The sequence below is a fragment of the Dermacentor albipictus genome, chromosome 5 (assembly GCF_038994185.2).
Source record: "Dermacentor albipictus isolate Rhodes 1998 colony chromosome 5, USDA_Dalb.pri_finalv2, whole genome shotgun sequence".
Lineage (NCBI taxonomy): Eukaryota > Metazoa > Arthropoda > Arachnida > Ixodida > Ixodidae > Dermacentor > Dermacentor albipictus.
Genome location: NC_091825.1, coordinates 3489911 through 3511647, shown reverse-complemented (window position 1 = coordinate 3511647; position 21737 = coordinate 3489911). Strand labels below are relative to the sequence as shown.

Below are 21737 nucleotides of genomic sequence, written 5' to 3'. Positions count from 1 at the left end.
GCTCATACGGAAAATGTAAAGGTCATGAAATAACAAGTAGAGGACAAATATTTTAATGAAACCTTGTCATTGAGGAACCTTGTTTACATTTTTGCACATATGCAACGGCCAGGGAAAAACCTCAATGACCTTGCCCTTCGTTCCAATAAGTTGCGCAGGAGCAGCTGTCACGCTCGTGTATTGTGAGTAATTGCACCAAAATTATAGTCGCAACAGAGAGAACATATACAGAAAGCAGATGTTCTGCAAAATGTACATTAGAAATGCGAGTATACACTGGAATATACAAATTCGAACATACAACTCAATAAAGGGCAAGATATTGTCACTAGAAACGAAGTTCACTGCATGTATATACACAAGCAGGCCACAATATATTTAAATATACCTACAAGTCTGCAATAAACCTACCTATATGAGCAAAAGTCACTGTATATAATGCGTCAAACAAGGCAAACAAACATACTGCGCAATCACAGATAGTAAACGTTACGCATTGAAAGACAGACGATCCAGGCAAGAACAAAACTATGGTCGCTGAAATCGTGATATGTAGTTGGGCCATGCTGTGGTCGCGACAGCACCATATGGGTAGAATGATAGAGGAAATAGCAGAAATCAATACGAAAACTTGTGTTTCAATTGCCTGCACACTGCACACCGACAACAATTATTCTGGACATAAAATTAAAGGAATATATTGCTTTGGTTCAAGAAAGAAGTAAAATAAGGTAGCTAAGAAGGAAATGAAAGGATGAACAAAAGCCACAAATGATTCGGCAAGTTGAACTACCCAATATACGAGTGTTTGTTTTAAAACGCCGCGTGGGCCGGGCTTTCAATGAGAAAGGTCCGTCAAAATTGGCTGTTGATGTCCTAGTTATTTTCACATTCGCATGATAATTTTTGACCATGATGCTATCTGTTACAATAAAGAGTAAATTTTTCTGCGTGTTTAAAAGCTAATTCACAGTCATACGTTTTCATAATTACGCGTTTATGGAACCGAAGGAAGATAGCTTTTTACTTGCACGGATTCTTGCTGTTTCACCATTTAAAGGACTAACTTCATTCGGCGGGGAAATTTAGCAAAGCGTTCAATGACTTCGGTCACGTTGATGTCGACGTCTCTGTGGGCGTATAGAAGCGCCAGCCCAACCATGCGTTCCTCAGACATTGTAGAGCGCAAGTAGGTCTTTAGTAATCTCATGCTTGAAAATGTTCTCTCTGCGCTGGCAGTGGTCACTGGAAGGGTGACTAGAATCTGCAGCAGTTTGTACACATTAGGATAGAACCTGCAGTCGCAATGAGAGAGGGCATCTGTTCCTGTGCTGGGGCGCTCACTTGCTGCTTTGTTCGCCCACTTTGTCCACCATAGTCGCAGTTCCCCCAAGGCGGCTCTCGCATCCACGTCCTGCGCGAAAACGGCCAGGAGATTTTCTGCTCCTTTCTCTCGATCATCTTGCATTGGAGGTATTGCGGATGGTACAATAACAGAAAAGTCTTTTAAGATTGTCCTGTGCTTTTCGAACCGTTGGTGTAACTGTGCTAATACGTGATCTATGAATGGAATGAACACAGTTCTGCGGAAATATTCCTCAGCACTTTCCGATGCAATGCTCCCACGATCCTGCTGTCGGACTCCGGCTCGTCGGCAGGTGATTTCCACATTCAGTTTTTCTGCCAGTTCTTGTACTTGTGCAAAGATCTTTGAGAATGAAGCAGTCGCATTCTTGCGGTCATTTTCTATAGCTTGCTGTACCACATCTATGTCGTCAATGGCGGAGCTCATGTCGATGTTCCTTGTCTGCAGCTTCTTTGACAGAGGCAGAGTCACCGCTAACACATGCTCTGCCACATGCAGGCTCACAAGGAATGCCGGTGACAAAAGTGACAGCGCCAGACTATTTGCCTGAACTGGACTTTCGCCATTGCCGTTTAATTTGATGTCCTCTAGTGCTGCAATGACTGGTTCAAACAGATTCACAAATGAAAGAACTGCACCATGTTTCTCCACCCAGCGTGTTTCACATAATCCTAAAAGTCGCTGCCTTGTGGACTCAGGGCACATCAAACTTATCATTGCTCGTAAGACGTGTGAGCGGTTAGGAGATTTGCGGAAAAAGTTCGATGTTGCCTTTAGCGTTCCAAAACAGTTTCGGATATCTGTGATGGAGCAAGCCGCACAGAGAACTAGATTGAGAGAGTGGCTGGCGCAATGTGTGTATAGTGCGGCTGGATATTTCTCGCGAATTGCAGCTTGTACACCATTCGTTTTACCGGCCATCGAGCTGGCACCATCATAGCCTTGGCCACGAAGGTGGTGCATGTTAATTCCAAGGTCCAGGAGAAATTTCATAATGGTGCCGGCGAGAGCCCTGCCGCTTTGGTCCTGAATTGGCACAAAACCTAAAAACACTTCTTCGATGTTGTTGGCAGCCTTGTTTAGGTACCTTGTGCAAACAGTAAGCTGCTCAATTCCAGCAATGTCCGCAGTCTCGTCTGCAACTACGGAAAAGCAGCCTGCAGCATTTACCTTTGCAACTAGGTTTTCTTTGATAATTTCGCCACAAATTTCGATAATTTCGTTCTGTACATCTGGGCTTAAATAGGAGGCATTACTGGGGCAACTTTCCAAATGGTTCTTCAGATCCGTATCTCCACAATCAGCTCGCATGCGAAGAAGCGCTCTGAAAATGCCAGTATTTTCAGCGGGGGCTCTGCTTAAATCCATAGGACCACTGTCCCTATGACCACGGAGAGCCAGACCCTGCCGACCGCAAAAAAGAACTGTCTCTATAATAGGCCGTAGCTTTCTTCTGTTTTCCCTTATTTGGCTTTGCCTGCCTTGGTACAGCTGATCCATCACATTGGGTGCGCTTCCTGAGAATGTTTGGAGAAAATTATCCGCTTCCAGCTGACAATCTCGGTGATATTGAGTATTTTCGTGCGTGTCGAAGATTTCAAGCGCGTGCTTCCATTTCTGGAACGGCTTAGACACGAGGGCTCCAGTGCGCGCATGTTGACCCTTGCCAACCTCATGTCTGCAGAAAAGGACACACACTCGGCAAAACGCACCTTCTTGAAGCGCTGAGTAGCTGAGCCATCGGTATCGATCTAGCCAAGCCATCTGAAACCTTCGTTTTTGCTTCAAATCTTTCGTACATTTGAACATGTAACCTTGCGGAGGAATCCAAGGTGAAGTTAACAGCTGATATCTGGTTTGATCCTCTATATTTGAGCCATCCTGGTACATCCCTATGTCAAACTTGCTTGTTTTCACCTTCTGCTGATCTGAAAGAAGTAAATATTTAAGGCATCACTATGTAGTAAGGCATATGACTGCACTGTTTTCAAATTGTATACTAATTCAACGAATAATAAGAATTAGGCGGGAATTCTCACCGGAGGAGCATGTTGGCACAGGTGGTGCATGCTCCTGCGGCACAGTTTTCAGATGAGTCTCTGAAGCCAGTCTCTCGTCTTCAGTGGCGGTAGAAATATTTTGTCTAGAAGCAGTATCTGTGTAAACCGGAACGGAAAAAAAAGCAGTGGCTGTGAGATGTCGCCGTTCCCCGTGAACCAAGGGGGTTTCCAGGTTCGGCGGGAAAGGTATGTTGCCAGCCGTACAAAAAGCCACTTTTGTTTCCTTTTTCTTTTTTTATTACCTGTCCAAATGTATTAGTATAGTGTTACCTGTCAAAATGTATATTTTACCCGCTGTGGTTGCTCACTGGCTATGGTGTTAGGCAGCTGAGCACGAGGTCGCGGGATCGAATCCCGGCCAAGGCGGCCGCATTTCAATGGGAGCAATGCGAAAACACCCGTGTACTTAGATTTAGGTGCACATTAAAGAACCCCAGGTGGTCGAAATTTCCGGAGTCCTCCACTACGGCGGGCCTCATAATCAAAAAGTGGTTTTGGCACCCAAGACCCCGTAATTTATATTTTTATATAAAGTGTATACTTTGCCTCTGTGGGCAAGACCCTTCCTACAAACTCGTAGCGTAACGCGTTGGTCCGCGGTTTAATGACTTGACTGAAAAGGTGTTTCCGAACAAGCTGGCGAAAACTGCCAGTATGTAGTTTTGTCGTGATGTTTTTTTTGCGCATGTGTGCCGGCAACACAGCGTAAGTTTTCCACCAGTGGTGCGATATGATGTGTAATGAATGGCGAAATTAGGGCGGCTGGATGTACTAAATTACCAGCGTTCATCCTGCCGTCACTACAAATGTATCAGTGCTCTTATCGTGGTGCATCTTTTTCTCTATCCCGCCAGAGAGATAGTTAACATCTGAAGGTAATTAACTGGCTTGGTCTTAAGTTTCGCACGATTCAGCAAGCGATACTGCTACATATGCAGGCTAGCTCATTAGGGGGCTTCACAATATCAGAATTATGAAAGCTATGAAGACCAGAGTTGGTAAATTACCTAGAGCAGGTTCTTCATCCCCTTGGAGAAGCCGGACTTGCGGGACATCTTCTTGCCTAGCATGAACTTCAGTGCTCGTCTGACGCCCTAGGCACGTAATTATTTCATTGGTACATTACGGTGAATTACACAAATCTATTGTAGGATAAACGCATCACTAGAATTTCGTACAAATTTTACAGATATATATGCAATCTATCACAGCCATCGTGCCCCTCGCTGTTCTTTAAAACTCCGTTTATTCAAACGCTAAGATAAATGACAGCAAATTTTCAGTCAGTCATGAGCGACAATTCGAGTTCGGGAAGCTGTCAGTAATTTTTTTTATGATAAAGAAGTAGTTATCTGAAATTATCTGCCTACCTTATAAATGAATTACTTAATGGCCACGGTGCGGTACGAAGAGTTGTGGGGCATGTTTAGTAAAAAAAAAAATTTGTTTCATTCGAAGGGCGAAGCAATGAATGCGATAGCAACACATTGGGAAACTAAATCAACAAGCACGGTGTCACGCGCGCACAAACGTAAACGCATCTCGTTCAATGACCGCAGACAATCCGCGTGAAAACGCTGGCGTATGCGAGAGCGGCCGCAGCAGCTACCCTCGAGGCTCGTGCTGCCACTCGTCTCTACGCGAACTAAGCGGAGAGCGAGGTAAACAGCACAAGGCGCACTGTCGCTATTGCATAGGGCCTACCGGCTGCCGCACCCACGCAAGGTCGCTTTCAAGATAAAGCGCAGGCGGCCGCGCCAAACGCAGCCCGCTCTCGCTTCCTCAGCATCCCCTTCCCCCCCCCCCCATTCCCGATGCATCGCGCGCGACGGAAAGCGGTGCCCTTCCTCCCCAATTTTCTCCCTGGCGCCCAGAAGACTGAGCCACTCTCGTCGGCTGACCCCTCCCGCCATCCCCCCCTACGCTTCCACTCGCACATACAGCTGCGCGGTGACGATGTTATCGCCCGTGGACTTAATACGGAGCCTGACGGTGATGGCACGAATGCGCCTGGAGTGTCCATATAATTGCTATTGCAACAATGTAATAAGAGTAAGTGGGAAGTGAAGAGTACCGTGACCCTTACTTTCCGCAAGTAACTAAACCGAACTTTCACCATGTGAGAATTCGCTGCGCCAGAAGAATTGTTTTTCTTTTGTGGGACTGGGACATCGAAATGAAAAAAAAAAAAAATGCGAAGGGAAACACGTTGGCCACAATCGAACGCCTCACCTAATGTGGCTACCGAAGGAATAATGAACAAAAAGTGAGGCGCATAGTTCACAGAGAAGCGTACGCATGCTGCTGGGTATCATACACCGGAAAGATAAAATAATTTCCGGAGAGGTTACGGTAACATCTAAGTGAAATTGATGCCCTCACGCGAACGCGTTGCAATCCGTCGAGTCCCCACAGTGATGACGGTGAACGACCATTGTTTCTTTTCCTCGTCTTTTAGCCAGGACGCGTCCAAAATGCTTCCAGGCCAAGATCTACTGGGCCAGAGAAAAACGAACACGCACTGAAGTGCGCTTCGCGGTGGTCGGTGCAACACAAGAAAGACACGTGCCAGAGAAAAACGAACACGCACTGAAGTGCGCTGCGCGGTGGTCGGTGCAACACGAGAAAGACACGTGCCAGAGAAAAACGAACACGCACTGAAGTGCGCTGCGCGGTGGTCGGTGCAACATGAGAAAGACACGTGCGCTCTGGCTGTCTCTGGCAGTCCGCTGGTAGCGAGAACAATGAAATTGAAGAAGCTGAACTTGCTCTCGCGAATAGAAGTCAAAGTAGAAAAAATAAATAAGGACGTAATTACCTGTGCTTGCTTCAGTGTCTGGGCATGGGTGCTTTGGCGAAGGCGAAAAAAATGCTGATATCCTTTTCTGTGACATGATGGCACAAATCAGTCAGCACAATGCTTCCTCTCATCGCACCTCGCTGTGCGCTCTCTCAACTTATCTGATAGTGTTTTGTTTTGGCTTGTCTCGTTGAATGGGCCAATATACGACTTTCGAAAAGTCAATGCACCTTTGGCGTTAAAAGATTATGAAAGTATTAACCCCATAATTTGTCGGAACTGAAAATCTAAAGTCCGTGCACCTTTCGCATCAAAAGTTTATGAGAATTTTATACATTTTAGGTTTCGGAATTGAAATCCATGTGCTCCGTAGATTCGGCGGCCGTCACGAGATGCCGCAATAAGCACGCTCGCCAGCGTCTCTGTATATGCTTGTGGGAGCATATACAAGAACACTAGCTCACCATCGAAACGCTCTTGAAACTTCGTGTTCGGATGAGGCTCCTTACGGTATGTGACTCCAGGTGCATGGACGTTGCCACGGAATCCAGCCCGAGTGCGCAATGTTCGCGCCGAAATGTCTTTTCGAGCGTGAAAAAGGAATTGTGGACAACAACCAGATTGATTTCCGGCGCCGGGGCTCGTTTTCGTTGGCGGTGCATGGCAGCACAAAAAATTTCGGGGGGGGCTGAAGCCCCATAAGCCCCCCCCCTGCCTACGCCCCTGTTTGGAGGCTAGCGCGGGCTGTTGCCTCTTGGTCAACTGCGGCGTATTGCCTTGTAAATATACTTGTAAATAGCTTTTCGTCGGTGTCTTCCTACGTAACAATATGAACTGACCGAACTTTAATTGCTTTTACAATGACATAGTTTGGTTCTCTGTGCGCATGACTGCACGATGTAGAACAAGCAGTTGAAATGGAAGCACATCTCTCTTGCTGTGGTGTGAACTAAAACAAACGCTCGCAGACATGTGGTGTGTGGGATTTATTTTGCTAAAATTTAATTTGTCTATTGAAGCAATAGATTAAACAAATACTGATGTTGTGTTGAATAATTGTCGAAGTCACGTGTCACTGTCTGTGAGCAAAGTCGCAGCGCTGCCATATATGTAGGTGCACTTGTGCGATAGGTGTGTGTTGACCCTCCAGCTGGGAGCACGGCACCCACGAGGAGGTCAAAAATGGCATTTGGTTTGAAATTTAAGCTCTTTCCAGGGCGCATAGCATTGTGATACTTAGCAGACACAATCGTTAAGGTGCATTGTATATGCATTGCGCTTGTCAGCTTAAAATGGCCAGACTTGGTGAGAGGCCCTTTAAAGGAGTACTGACACAAAAATTTTGGTTCTTGTCTTTTCCATTGTATTAAGTAGCTAATGACCCAGTAATCATGGCACAAGAACTTGTTTGCTTCAGCACGCGACAATTAGTTCTTTGTAGCCTTGTTTGTGCTGTCCATTAGAAAGCAATGGAGGGATTACTTTATGGGCTGTTTCATAAACACAGACGCTCAGATGATTGCACAAAATTGGGGCATGCAACATCAGTGCGGGAGACAGTTGTTGCTGGTTGTTTTTCTCCCTCTGCCTACACACGTGCCGCGTGATGTCCTCACCGTCCTCGTCTTGCCAGCGTTCCCACACTGCCCCTCCCTCTGCAACGGCACTGGCCCACTGCCAGTCGGTGCAGGGATTTCTGTCTCGAATCCTTTGCCTCAATACATCACGAAATGAAAATGCGTATCGAGCAGTGCTCAAATTTCGCATTAGGGAGTATCGTAATAGTTGGACATTCTTCTTTTTTTCACTTCGTCTCTTTTTTATTTCCACTGTGAATACCATGGGCAGACACAATATATTTAAATATATACACAGGACAAAGTTTATTTTATGTTTTAAAGAGAAAGAGGCAGCCTACTAACCATTATTTCCAATGGTTTGAATAGCCTATGCCAAGAGAATGCATATGTTACTCTATGTTCACCTTGCTTCAAATTGCTTTGCTAGCTTTTTTGACCCTGAAAAAGAATTGCAGACTTCAGTGACCCCATCGGCAGAGTATAAACAGTGTGTGAAATGCACGTGAATGATATGTCTCAGTATTGCTTCTCTTTCCAGTAGGCAATGCTAACAACTCACGAAAAAGAAGATCTCTTATAATTTGCATTTATTAGGGACGGAAATATCGCCACTTGCTTGCAGAGATCATGAATGCTATATATAATTCACTCAGTAACTGAAACAAGACCAAGCATGATTCACTAGAATCAGATTTGATAGCAGTCATGTGCAGCAGCGCTTATACTCGGACTCTGCAGTTTCGCTAGAAAGGTGGAGGAATATTATCACTGATGGCAAAGTATAAGACAATTCTTCGAGGTCAGACGAAGTTTCTTCAAGTGTAACTGTTAATAAAAGGTAACACACACACACACACATACACGGGTGGGGTTCAGAAAGCTGGTCTCCCCTGCGCTTGGAAAAATGAAAACTTTCTGCCTGTGCAATAGATTTTAACTTTTCTTTTTAAATGCAGCAAACCTCACCAAATTCGGTGTTGTGGTCGTCAATGAAAAATTATTTCCCAGGTATTTAGGCAAGATTCCTCGAGCTAAAGCTTCCTCTTGAAGGACCCCTAAACCACTTCGAGGTCTAAATTTAGTTGTGGTGTTGTAGTTATGCATGAGTCTGCCACGAACACATAGCCGCAAGAATTTTTCGAAATGGTGCCGTAGTAGCAGTGTTGCATGCGTTTTATGATCGAAACGCAGCCCTTGCTCGTTTGGCTCTTTCCTTTGCTGCGCTCTGTTCTTTGGCTGGTCTGTGCTCCTTGCCTAGTGCTCCTCCATATGTCACGTGGCACACGTCGCCACCCACGTGCTTTTCATAGCACCTTCCAGTTACAGCGACTCTGCACTTCTCGGCTACCCACTGTTGCTCCTGTGCCGGCCCGTGCTGTTGTGAAGTGTGCTGCTATCCATGGACCCTGTGTTGTGCACCAGGCATTGCGCAAGGCATCATCATGAGGCAGCCGGTGTCGCGTCGTTTCATTTTTCCAGTTGGTGCTTTCGCAGTCGATGCGTTCTAGCCATCGCAAAACACTGTTGGAACAGGAGTGATTTGGCCCTTGTGTTGCATGCCATAGTTACTGATTACCGACGAGGAATAGCAGGGAGCGCGTGTACCTGCTAGCAGGCTAACCGGATGTTGCAGGTTCTTGTTCGACCAATCGACAGTGTCTGCTCCTGATGGCATCACCATATGCACCCTGGTGATGTCACGACGAGTGCTGGGGATACTGCAAAGGCCTGGACAGGAGCCTGGGATCGTTTTAAAATTTTTTGGCTCACCCGTGGCATGTAGCTGTGCCCCGTTTGGCATCGTTGCTCGTGACGGCATTCTGAACTCTGTTTACTTGAAACGTTAAAAAAAATATTGGAGGTGGTTTAGCAGCCCTTTAATGAGCTGCCAGAACCCTTTCTGTACCAACTGTTTCTTCTAGAAAACCACCAAAAGTTTCAAAAACATTTTCATTACTGATTCATTGTGAACAGCTGTCATTATTCTACTATCAGGAGTTTATTTGCAATTTCCTATTGTCTTTTACTGCCAGTTATTTCTTTTTTCTTGTTCTTGACTTGAATACCACAAGAACAGCTCTATGAACAAAAATAATGTACAGCGCGAAGGACAAGGACTGCGATAGTCGACATACACAGCGCTGACTTCCAACAATATTTTATTGCGTTGCCACATCGTGTGTATATATACAAGAAAGGGCATGCGCAGGAAATGTAAGACAGTCACATGGGGTGTTCTAACAGCAAGTAGATGAACTAAGAGCATTGCCACCTGAAAAAAAAAATAAATAAATAAAGCATTACGATTTCTATCTGTTTAGATACGTGACTTCACCAGGGGTCGGCGCGATAGAGAGAGCACTAACGCAAATACTACCAAGTTTTCTGATGAAATCAGCTGCCACAATTTCCCGGGTGAGCTGTGAGCTGTGTCTCGCTAGAACTTCAGTATCTTCAAAGAATGGCACGCAGCCGCAGTCCCAGCAATGGATGCCCTAGTGGCTTTGTACAGTGCTGCAGACGTTGTTACAGTGCTCTCTTAGTCGATCGTTTAAGCACCTGCCTGTCTGTCCAAACCATTTACTGCCGCAAGACAGGGGAATTTGGTAGACTACATTCGTTGTGCACGTCAGAAAACATTTTCTATGCCTGACAGAACAACAACTCTGATGCGATTTAGGCGCGTTTACACGCTTACAGAGCCTTGCCAATTTTTCCAGGGCTGAGAAAACGACTGTGATTCATGCACGGTGCCCAGTTTTCTTTGCTCATGCACATGAGCAAAGATGCACAAACAATCATGCACATACGGCAGCACTGCAAGCCTGCGTCTTTCAGCCTGCTGGTTCCCTGATTGAGCGGGATCATCACATTTTGTGCGCCCCAGGGGCTGTTCCGCTATGGCTGAAATTGAGGCCAAAGGGTAACCTGCCCAAGAAAGGCAATCAACCTGAGCAGCAAGACTATGTTGCATCTGGTGTGGGCACAATTTATTGAGGCTGTTAACGAGACCTAACTTTATAATACCTCGTTTAACGAGTTTTGAGTGTGCGGAGTTAAGGGCAAGAGTGGCTTCTTACTTCTCGGTTCGAAGCACCAGCACACATGTTTGTTAGCAAGGCTCAGCCTGAGATCTAGAAAGCGCAAGGAATCATCAATTGGGACCTCATGGATAAGTTCTAGAGGCTCCAGCTCTTTCTTAAAGATCTCCAAGACTTCAGAAACAGCAGGCTCAAAAGCTGGATTAGTGCAATCAATAAATATCAGGTAGTCGTATTGATTGCACTTGCGTTAGCCATGCATCTTTGTCTCTGTTAGAATGCGAATTTCAGTATCTTCACAACACGTGTGTTAATCTGAAGTAGTGTCTTTTTGTTGTTTCCTTTTTGACTTCCGTACCTCCTGATATGTTTAACTGATGTTTTTATACATTGTCATGTTCTTATGCTGCGTTTTTTTGCAATCGCCTATATATATATGTTCTTCGTTTTAATAAATGTTTAGTTGAGAGTTAGCGCTTGTCCTATCTGCTTCTAGTCTGTGTCTGTGTCACTTCACGCTACAATCCAAGATCATATTGGAAATAAACCTGTTTTTTCCGAATGAGAGAAAATAATATTTCTATATGAAAGCACGAGATGCACGGTATTGTACTCATTTTTTTTGTTTTGGTCATTGAAAATGGGTGAGCTTTACAATCGAGAGTGCGTTGGAATCGAGTAAATATGGTACTTTCTGAATGCATAGGTGCGAGTCAGAAGCCGCTCAGCAGAGGCATTCTTGTGCTCCCCAGTTGGCAATGTCTGTAGTGCTTACAGAATGTCACAAAGGGCTTGGGAACCACAGAGCATGTCATGCTGGTGCTTTCAAGCCAGCACTGTCATTAACCCTTTTGTGCCATGTTGGTATCCAGAATTCTAACAATGGCCGAATTTTTTACCGTGAAATACTCTTTAAGGGGACAGGGTAGGTCCTATTCTAGCCATGCATTTTAGGCTATGTTCGTGACCCTTTTTCTCGTGATCTGCTGGGGTTAGAACACTAATCTTGGTGGCATTGTAATCAGCAATGTTAGGTAGTGTTACTGAACCAGGATTATTTCTTTTTAGAGGTTAGATTTTTTTGTTTTCATTTTTTTACTGGACCCACCAAGTTTTAGAGCCAAAATCTGCAGTAAATAGCCTGTAAACAAAAATCCCCTGCAAGAATATTTAAAATCCTGGTTCAGTAGACTGTCTGTAATGTTTCCTCAATATCTGGAAAATGTTATCGCCCTAGCGCTTGTAGTTTCTGAAAAAAAGGGTCAAATGCAGCAAAATTTGGTGTTTTGAGATAATTGTTTTTGAAGTGGAAGAAAGAGCTTTATTGCAATATAGGGCTATAGAAACAAATTCTGGCACATTTTTTCAATAGCCACCAGCCTGTAAGTCCCCTCCATCATCAACACTTCTTTTCTGTGCTAGCTGCCTTGTTTTCCGGGCCTCCTTAGTTACCAGTCGTGTAGCCCTCTCTGCAAAGTACAGTCGCCATCGGTCAACATCGTGCAACCACTGGACTGTGAACCGCCCTGGAGAAACTCCGAATGACCTCAAAATGTCGGCTCGAGCAATGTTGCGGTCATTAAATATTAGCACAGCATCCATTGTCGCTATTTTCAGCGTCTTGAGGCCAAGAAAGACATTCTTTGGTGCGCGCTCCCATACACCCTTGCTGAACGCCTCATTCGTGTTCTGAGTTTTTCCATGGAGACATTTCTGGAGAAGCTCAGGCTTTTAGAGCTGCTGAAACACCGGCGTTCTGCTTCGAGCGTTCCGCCGAGCCCAAAAGCTTCGATGCAGACGCTCACGTGGTGGCCGCGGCGCCCACTCCTGGATTGTCTTGCGTAGAATCGGCGTCATTGGAGGTCGACATATGCCGGTTTCCGTGGAAGAGACGTTTTTTAAAGTACTTCTTTGGCTTCGTCGTTGCATTACCGCTAAATAACCGGCACCAAAGTATAAATAAATACGATCGTCCGTGAAAACACGCCAAAGCACGAGCAAAACGCCCCGCGTTGCGAGTAATCCAGCTGCGTCTTAGGATTTGTTTAGCTAAGTGAAATTAAACTTTAGTGAAATATGCTAGCTAGGTTTTCACTGTTGCCAGATGAGTGACAGCCATTGCGCTAAACGTGACAAAAAATAGGCGGTGAAAAAACTTTTTTTTTTCTGTTTAGGAGAGGCAAAATTCCCGAGCATGTGTCAAAGGGGGCGTGGCTGGATGCTGCCTAGGTTTCGAAAAATGTTGATTTTGAGGTAAATATTCTGCGTACGCGCAAATGAAACACTGTGCCATGTTAAGGAAAGAATAGAGATTTGAAATTACACAAAAACAAAAAATCGATTTTTTTCGGAAAACTTGCCTACCCTGTTCCCTTAAAGAACAATGTATTATCTTATCAGCCTTAGTAAGATTAGAATTGGTGAGGCTTATACATTGCTAAATAACGGCTATGTCCATAAAGACATAGCGGGCAACATTGACGAATTCTACAGCATTATTGAGAGGGTAGCAGTAGTCGTAACCAAACTTAATAAGAGGTATAGATTAAAGATAGTACAAGCCTATGCTCCAACATTCAGTCATGACGATGAGGATGTAGATCAGTTTTATGAAGTTGTTGTATTAGCAATGAGAAAAGTGTAAACTCAATATGCAGTAGTAATGGGTGACTTCAATGCAAAAGGGGAGAAAGAGCAGGCAGGTGAACAGAAAATTGGCAACTACAACCTCAATTCTAGGAACCCTAGAGGAGAGATGCTAGTAGAATTCGCTGAAAGGAATAAGCTGAGAATAATGAACACCTTTTCCAGGAAATATAGCAACAGAAAGTGGACCTGGAAAAGCCCTATGGTGAAACAAGAAATGCAATTGATTTCATTCTTTTCTGCCGATCCCAACATAGTGCAGGATGTAGAAGTGATAGGTAGGCTAAAGTGCAGTGATCATAGATTAGTGAGGGCTAGGATTCACCTCAATTTGAAGAAAGAAACAGTAAAATTGATTAAGAAAAAACAGGCCAACCTAGAGGCAGTAAGGATAAAAGCAGGCAAATTCAAGCTGGTACTTGCCAACAAATATGCAGCCTTAGACCATAGGAATGAAGATGACATAGAGGTAATGAATGAAACTGTAACTGGACTGGTTTAAGAGGCATCTATTGAAGTGTGAGGCAAGGCACTAAGGCAACCAGTAGGCAAGCTCTCCCAAGTAACAAAGGACCTAATAAAGAAATGACAAAGAATGAAAGTGTCCTACTGAAGAGATAAGATAGAATATGCAGAACTGTCAAAACTGATCAACAATGCGAAAATGAGTGATATACGAAACATAAGGTGAGAAAGACTGAAGAAGCCATAAAAAATGGATGCGGCCTGAAATTAGTGAGAGGAAAACTTGCCATAACACAAACCAAGATGTATGCACTCAAGGATAAGCAGGATAATATCATCAGCAATCTCAAAGGTATAATAAAAGCAGCGGAAGAATTCTATGCTGACCTGCACAGTACCCAGAGGAGCCACGATACCTCTTTTCGAAGCAGTAATGAACAGGTTGCACAGACTCCTATAACTAGCGATGAGGTCAGAAGGGCCTTGCAAGACATGAATTGAGGAAGAGAGGCAGGAGAAGATGGAATAACAGTAGGTTTAATGAAAGATGGAGGAGACATAATGCATGGAAAACTGGCAGCTCTCTATACGAAGTGTCCATTGACTGCAAGGGTCCCAGAAAGCTGGAAGAATGCAAACATTATACTAATCCACAAAAAGGGAGACGTTAAAGAATTGAACAATTATAGGCCCATAAGCTTACTTCCAGTAATAAATAAAATGCTCACCAAAATCATCTCGAATAGAATGAGGGCAATACTGGGCTTTAGTCAACCAGAGTATCCCTTCCTGAAGGCTGGCTTCAGGAAGAGATACTTTGCAATGGATCACATCCATGTCATTAATCAGGCAAGCGAGAAATCCACAGAGTACAATAAAACTTTCATAGATTATGAAAAGGCATTTGATTCAGTAGAGATACCAGTAGTCATAGAGGCGTTACGTAATCAAAGAGTGCAGAGCGCTTACATGAATACCTTGGAAAAATATCTACAGAGATTCCACAGCCACCTTAATTCTACACAAGTAGGAAGATACCTATAAAGAAAGGGGTCAGGCAAGAAGACACAATCTCTTCGATGCTATTTACTGCATGCTTGGAAGAAGTATTCAAGCTATTGAACTGGGAAGGCTTAAGAGTAAGGATCGACAGCAAATATCTCAGCAACCTTCGGTTTGCCAATGACATTGTTCTATTCAGCAACAATGCAGACGAGTTACAGCAAATGATTGAGGACCTTAACAGGGAAAGTGTGAAAGGGGAGTCGAAGATTAATACGCAGAAGACAAAGCTAATGATGCATAACCGGGCAAGGGAACAAGAGTTCAAGATCGCAAGTTAGCCTGTAGAGTCTGTGAAGGAGTATATTTACCTAGGTCAACTAATCACAGGAAACCCTGACCAGAGAAGGAAATTCACAGAAGAATAAAAATGGGTTGGATTGCACACGACAGACATTGTGAGCTCCTGAATGGAAGCGTACCATTATCGTTGAAGGTATACAATCGGTGCATTTTACTGGTGCTGACATATGGGGCAGAGACTTGGAGACTAACAAAGTAGCTTGAGAACAAGTTAAGGACTGTGCAAAGAGCGATTTAATGGAAGAATGCTAGGCATAACTTTAGGAGACAGAAAGAGAGCGGTTTGGATCACTGAGCAAACGGGTATGGACGACATTCTAATTGACATTAAGAGAAAAATATAGCACTGGGCAGGTCACATAATGCGCAGATTAGGTAACAGATGGACCATTAAGGTGACAAAAAGGGCACCAAGAGTAGGGAAGCACAGTAGAGGAAGGCGGAAGACTAGGTGGTGCGAGGAAATTAGGAAATTTGCGGATGCTTGTTGGAATCGGTTGGCGCAGGACAAGGGTAATTGGAGATCGTAGGGAGAGGCCTTCGTCCTGCAGTGGACATAAAATAGGATGATGGTGATGATGATGATGGAGGTAATATTTTAAGCATTCATGTATTCAAGTTCTCAAAAAGCGTCATTGACGTGCTAAGTTCATCCTTGGTCATTCTTACCTGAAACATGCGGGCAAACCCAGCCCATCCACGCACAGAAGCGTTTTCATTAAAATATTTTATTGCCAATTTTCATTATTAATCATCAGAAAGGTGCCGTTGAGGAAATTCTGCTTAGTTAAGAATATTGACAGACATACTTCATCTTTTTCCGCTAACCGTTTTTCACTGGCAAAAACTGTTACAATCTTACTCCATCGAATGTTGTTGCTGATTCTGTAGCGAAGGAACCTTGTCTAGTCGGGTTATGTGCGCGACGTGAATAGTTATGCACATTTTGGATGGAACAGACGTGAGCACTAGCGATTACGCTAGAAGGTACGATGAGTTGTGTGGCACATATGACCCATCGATGAGAAGACGTACTCTTTACAGACGTAGTACTCCAAGCACTGCATTGGAATGCGTGATAAAGGTTACATAGGCAACATAAACTTGCGGCAGTTTCAAAAAGTTAAAAAGAAGAGAGCAGGATGTAGAAATAACCATGAAGTCGAGGTTTTGACGGAAGCCCGTCTGGTCGGGAGGCATCATGAAGAAGGGTAAAAAAGAAGGACACCGACCACTGAATGAATACAAGAAAAGACGTTTCGGCTCCCCTGACAGGAGCCTTGTTCACAATGAAATCAAGGGCGTGCGTTACAATGTTTATATGGTTTTAAAATATGTTGTAAGCAGCGCGTGTAGATGGGAGGGAGGGTTCCGTCATTCCGGTTGAGGGTGTTATCTGTCATTTGGATTAGGAGAGATTCCAAGTGGTGTCTTGACGTCAAATTTCTTTCTTTTTCTAATATCTTCGCGTTATCCTAGTCAATCCTGTGGTCCAAGTCATCTGCATGCTCTGCCAAGGCGTTTGAGGCGACTTTTTTCTTTTTTACATCGTTGATATGCTGCTTCAACCGCTGTTCGAAATTTCCTGTCTCGCCGATATATACGCAGTCGCAGTCTTCACATGGAATCCCGTAGACGATGCCAGGAAACTTAGTCTTTGGAAGCTTGTCTTTCACGTTTACCAGCCGGTGGCGCAATTTTTGGGACGGTACGTGAGCTACCTGGACGTCATAGCCGCGTAGAACGCGGGCTAAGCCCTCGCTCACACCGGGCACATACGGTATGGGGGCGCGTTTTCTTGGGAGCACACAGTCAGGCCTTGGGGGCTGAGACAGATGGCGTTCCACCGAGTTCACAAACGACTTCGGGTAGCCACATGCCGAGAGATTACGGTGGACCTCTTGTAGGTCGGCAGCACGGCTTTGTGGCGTTGTGCAGATACGCTTGGTTCTGCCGACAAGAGAGGCTACTACCGATCTCTTCTGGTTTATCGGGTGCACTGAATTAAAATGCAGATACCTGCCTGTGTGTGTGCTCTTTCTGTACACGGTGAATGCCAGACTGCGCCTGTCACGCTTTACGAGGACGTCCAGAAAAGGAAGCTCGCCATCTTTTTCTTCCTCGACTGTGAATTGTAAGGACGCTTCAATACTGTTCAAATGTGACAAAAATGAAGGAATTTGTTCTCGCTGAATTATGCAGAACACATCGTCTACGTAACGTAGGAAGACTCTGGGCGGCGAGTTGAAAGAGGCGAGTGCTCGACGCTCAAGCCATTCCATAGTTAAATTTGCAGTGGTTACCGAAATGGATGCGCCCATCGGTGTCCCGTGCACTTGCCTGTAGAAGGTGCCTTCAAAAGTGAAGTAAGTGTTCTCCAGGCAGAACAGGAGGAGCCTCTTCAAGTCAGGAACGTCGATGGGCGTCCTTTCTGGACGCCCATCGACGCCAAAATTGCGCCACCGGCTGGTAAACGTGAAAGACAAGCTTCCAAAGACTAAGTTTCCTGGCATCGTCTACGGGATTCCATGTGAAGACTGCGACTGCGTATATATCGGCGAGACAGGAAATTTCGAACAGCGGTTGAAGCAGCATATCAACGATGTAAAAAAGAAAAAAGTCGCCTCAAACGCCTTGGCAGAGCATGCAGATGACTTGGACCACAGGATTGATTGGGATAACGCGAAGATATTAGAAAAAGAAAGAAATTTGACGTCAAGACACCACTTGGAATCTCTCCTAATCCAAATGACAGATAACACCCTCAACCGGAATGACGGAACCCTCCCTCCTATCTACACGCGCTGCTTACAACATATTTTAAAACCATATAAACATTGTATCGCACGCCCTTGATTTCATTGTGAACAAGGCTCCCGTCAGGGGAGCCGAAACGTCTTTTCTTGTATTCATTCAGTGGTCGGTGTCCTTCTTTTTTACCCTTCTTCAGAAATAACCATGCACGAGGAGAACCCAAGCCAAAATAGTGTACTGCAATTCCAAAACCAAGTGGCAGTGTATTTAACTGATGTGGTAATAAACTTGTGTACAGGAGTACCAGGACCTGACGGGACGCCTGAATGAGTTCCAGATGCGTGAGCAAACACTGCTGGACCGCATCTGCACCATGAATGGCAACTGCTCGCCCGACCACGGGGGCGACACTGACACCGAGGATGTAGCCGGCCCTGTCAGACCGTGCCCATTGCCAGCACAACAGGCGACAGGTACTTTGTCGATGCATTTCAGGTTAACTGGAGTCACCCATGCAAGTTTGAGCTGTGACACCTCAGCAATGCTGGGCTGAGTTGATAACGTAGCTAGGAACTTGCTAAGCTTAGCGAATTTTCAGTCACTTCAACAACAGCTTTGCTCTTTTGGAGCCCCAGCAACTTTTCAGTGATGTAAGCAGGCAGTAAATTGCCCTGGTGAAATTGCTCAAAGGATTTTGGCCGAGTTCAATGCCTCGACTGCATTTTATCCCAAGGGGGCCTCTGTTGGTCGCTACTTCTAAAGACATGCCAAGGTGCTTATTAAATCATCAAGCCATGTTTGTGCGTCGAAACTCTTTCAGTCAATGCACGGTTTTAACACCTTGCAGAATAAAAGGGGTTGGTATTCCTTTTCACATTCTTTTACAACAATGGAATCTGGCTAGCATGCGCTTAACCCTTTACCTCCCATATAGAGCTGGGCCAGTCCACAGTTAACTTCTCTCACCAATCTGAGTGTGTCTATGTCTCTGGTTATCTTTTTTTAGCCACTGGTGAAGCTGCAAAAAATTTGAAATCTTGCCAGAGGCATTTCTAAAGTTGGCAACAAGAAAATAGGTGGCAGTGGCATATGTAGGGAATGTAGCTGAAAAAAAAAATGTGCGATCATTGAGACTCTGAGGAAGAAGATATGGAGTCAGAAAGCAAGCGATATTGTGGAGTTTCTCAATTAAATAAGACATCTCGCTACGCAGACAACGGATGCAACTTGATGTAAATAATCCACCACCTTAGCCTCCACATTTGGGATTTACTGGAGTGGCGGGCCTGAACGTAGTTGGGCCCACTCTCACTGGGCACAAAAGTAATGTGTTGAATATTACCTCTTCTTTTTTTCTTTTTGTTATGCTGAAAAGAAAAACACTAAGCAGTGCAGTTAAGCCAAATTCTTTAGTATTAAACATTGTGGGTGTGTTGTCTCCAAATAATTATATTCATTCTGAGTGTATTTCTGACATTTGTTTAATGTGCTGATTTCATCAAGCATTTCTAAAAATTGGAATTTTGGAAACTTTTTTTTTCTTTTTCTTTTTTTGAACTTTGGGAAGGCCAACGGCAAGAAATGGCACTTGGGCTAAAATGGCCATAAATGCATAGCATATACTAGCAAAGTAATCTTGGCAAAGCTGCAGGGCTGGTATTTGTCTAATTTTCTTATTAGCAGCCTTTAACTCTTTCGCTACCATGGGGAAAAGAGCAGTTTATACTAGGTGGAAGGAAATATTTTATAGCAGCTAGGCACTATTGCCTTATTTACATTGTTTGGTATCAAAATGTAGCTAAAAGAATTTCCTATTCAATAACATAAATGTTGCATATATATTTATTACACAAATTAATGAAAAAGATTTTTGTAATGTAAAATTTATACATTGAGAATATTGTTCTGCTTGAAAAATGTGCACAACATTAAAAATATTGAGAGTGAAAAAATTTGAAGATATACATTTTGTAGCCTATTATGTTCTAAAGAGATGACACAAGTTTCAGAAAGTTTTGTGGGAAAAATGTTCTTTCCGCAAAAAAGAAAGTTAGCGTGGTTGGGTGGCGTGCCATTCTCCAAAGCAGTCCCTCGTCGGGATGAAATACAGATGCACACCACATGGCTCACAAAAAACTGCCGTATTCATCTCTGCCTTGTTTTTCTCGTAGCACAGCTTGCACTTACGGCGCATTTTTTGCACCTGGGGCTCCGACTTCTTTGGAGGAGCTGGAGGGTGACTGTGTCTGTCGTCCATCCCAAAAATCTGGTTTACCAGCTCAATTTGAAATGCAAGCTGGTCAAAGCCAGTCTTTCTAGAGAGCTCCTCTATCTTGGGGTGAATAATTCGTCCATCCACAAATTTAAGTATGGCGGAAAAAGCTGATCAAGGCAGAAAGCTGGGCTAGTTGGTGTGTCATCATTATTCAAAAGACTAGCGCAAAATAGCAGGGACACAGACAGAGAAGACGACAGGACGAGCGCTAAACATCAACTGAGCTTTTTACCGCGAGCGAAGGTACATATATACATTTCGTTGGTGCATGCGCACACAGGGTTAAAACAGTACGAGCACATTCTAATCAAAATGTGGCAGACTATTCTGCAAGTACATTTTGTTTCGTTTTTGGACAAGGCAAGTGAAGCCGTGCTGACACAGTTGTCACCTTCCCTGTCAATGTAATATGCCTCACAAATCTCGCGCCCCCACCTTGTGCCTCCCCTACCAAGCACACAGGTGGTATCAAACGCAGGCACGCACCCGCGTCGCTTACAGTGCATGGCCAAATCGCCGCCCCCCGCTAATGAATCTACCAGCGTTCGGTGCTCTCGTAGCCGTTCATTTAGGCAGCGGCCAGTCTGCCCTATGTAGCATCTACCGCATGAGAGAGGTATGCGGTATACGACCCCCACAATGCAGGGTACAAACTTGCATGCATGTTTTATGGCGCAGACCGTTTTTTTTTTTTTGTCTTCTCGTTTACGGCTTTGCACATGCGCACCAGCTTTTCTGGGGCAGTGAACATCACGTCCACACTGCACTTCTCTCCAACTTTTCTCAGCCGGTGCGATAACTAAAGCCCCTCAATCTCCCAAAGTAGCGCCATTCACTTCCCTCCTCCTCCGCTCGGCGCGGCCTCGACGGTGGCGCCGCTGGTGGTGGGCCTGCCATAGCAGACGACGGCTAACACGCTACGGGAGGAAATCCGCGGAAAAGTTCGTTCGAGTCCTGCGGAGCAGTTTTTTCAATCTAGATCTTGCTTTGTCAGTCGGTAACTGGCCTTAAGAATGTCGTGTCGGATTTGCGGAAGAAATAGAGAAAAGCACCATTATTCAAGGCGTATTTAAGGCGTAAAGCGCGCGCACGTTAAAAGTTCGTGTTGCTGAAACACGACACAAGCACGCGGTGTGCTCAGACACGCGAGTAATTACCAGAGTTTCAGGTTTTGACAGCGCGAAAGTATGTGCACGTGGTTTCGTAGGTTAATTTACGTACCTGCAGGATGCTTTTGTTCGGCCGGCGCGTGAGAGATTCCGACTGTCTGCGGTCAGCAATGCCTGGCAGCAGGGCTGTTTCTGTTCCGCGCCTTTTACAGATGTACGTAGCTCATGCACAGGTTGTGGTGGCCATGAGCAACGTTTTCACACATAGGCGGTATA

General features: G+C 44.7%; 1 protein-coding gene across 5 annotated transcripts in view; it reads left to right on the top strand.

Annotated features, from left to right (window-relative positions):
* The window catches only part of Raf (Raf oncogene), a 275768-nt gene that overhangs the window by 35095 nt on the left and 218936 nt on the right, over positions 1 to 21737 (top strand). For all 5 annotated transcript variants that reach the window (XM_070538212.1, XM_070538215.1, XM_070538214.1 and 2 more), the window contains one exon: positions 18376 to 18550. In XM_070538212.1, the coding sequence (XP_070394313.1) occupies positions 18376 to 18550 (175 nt within the window). The remainder of the gene's footprint in view (positions 1 to 18375; positions 18551 to 21737) is intronic.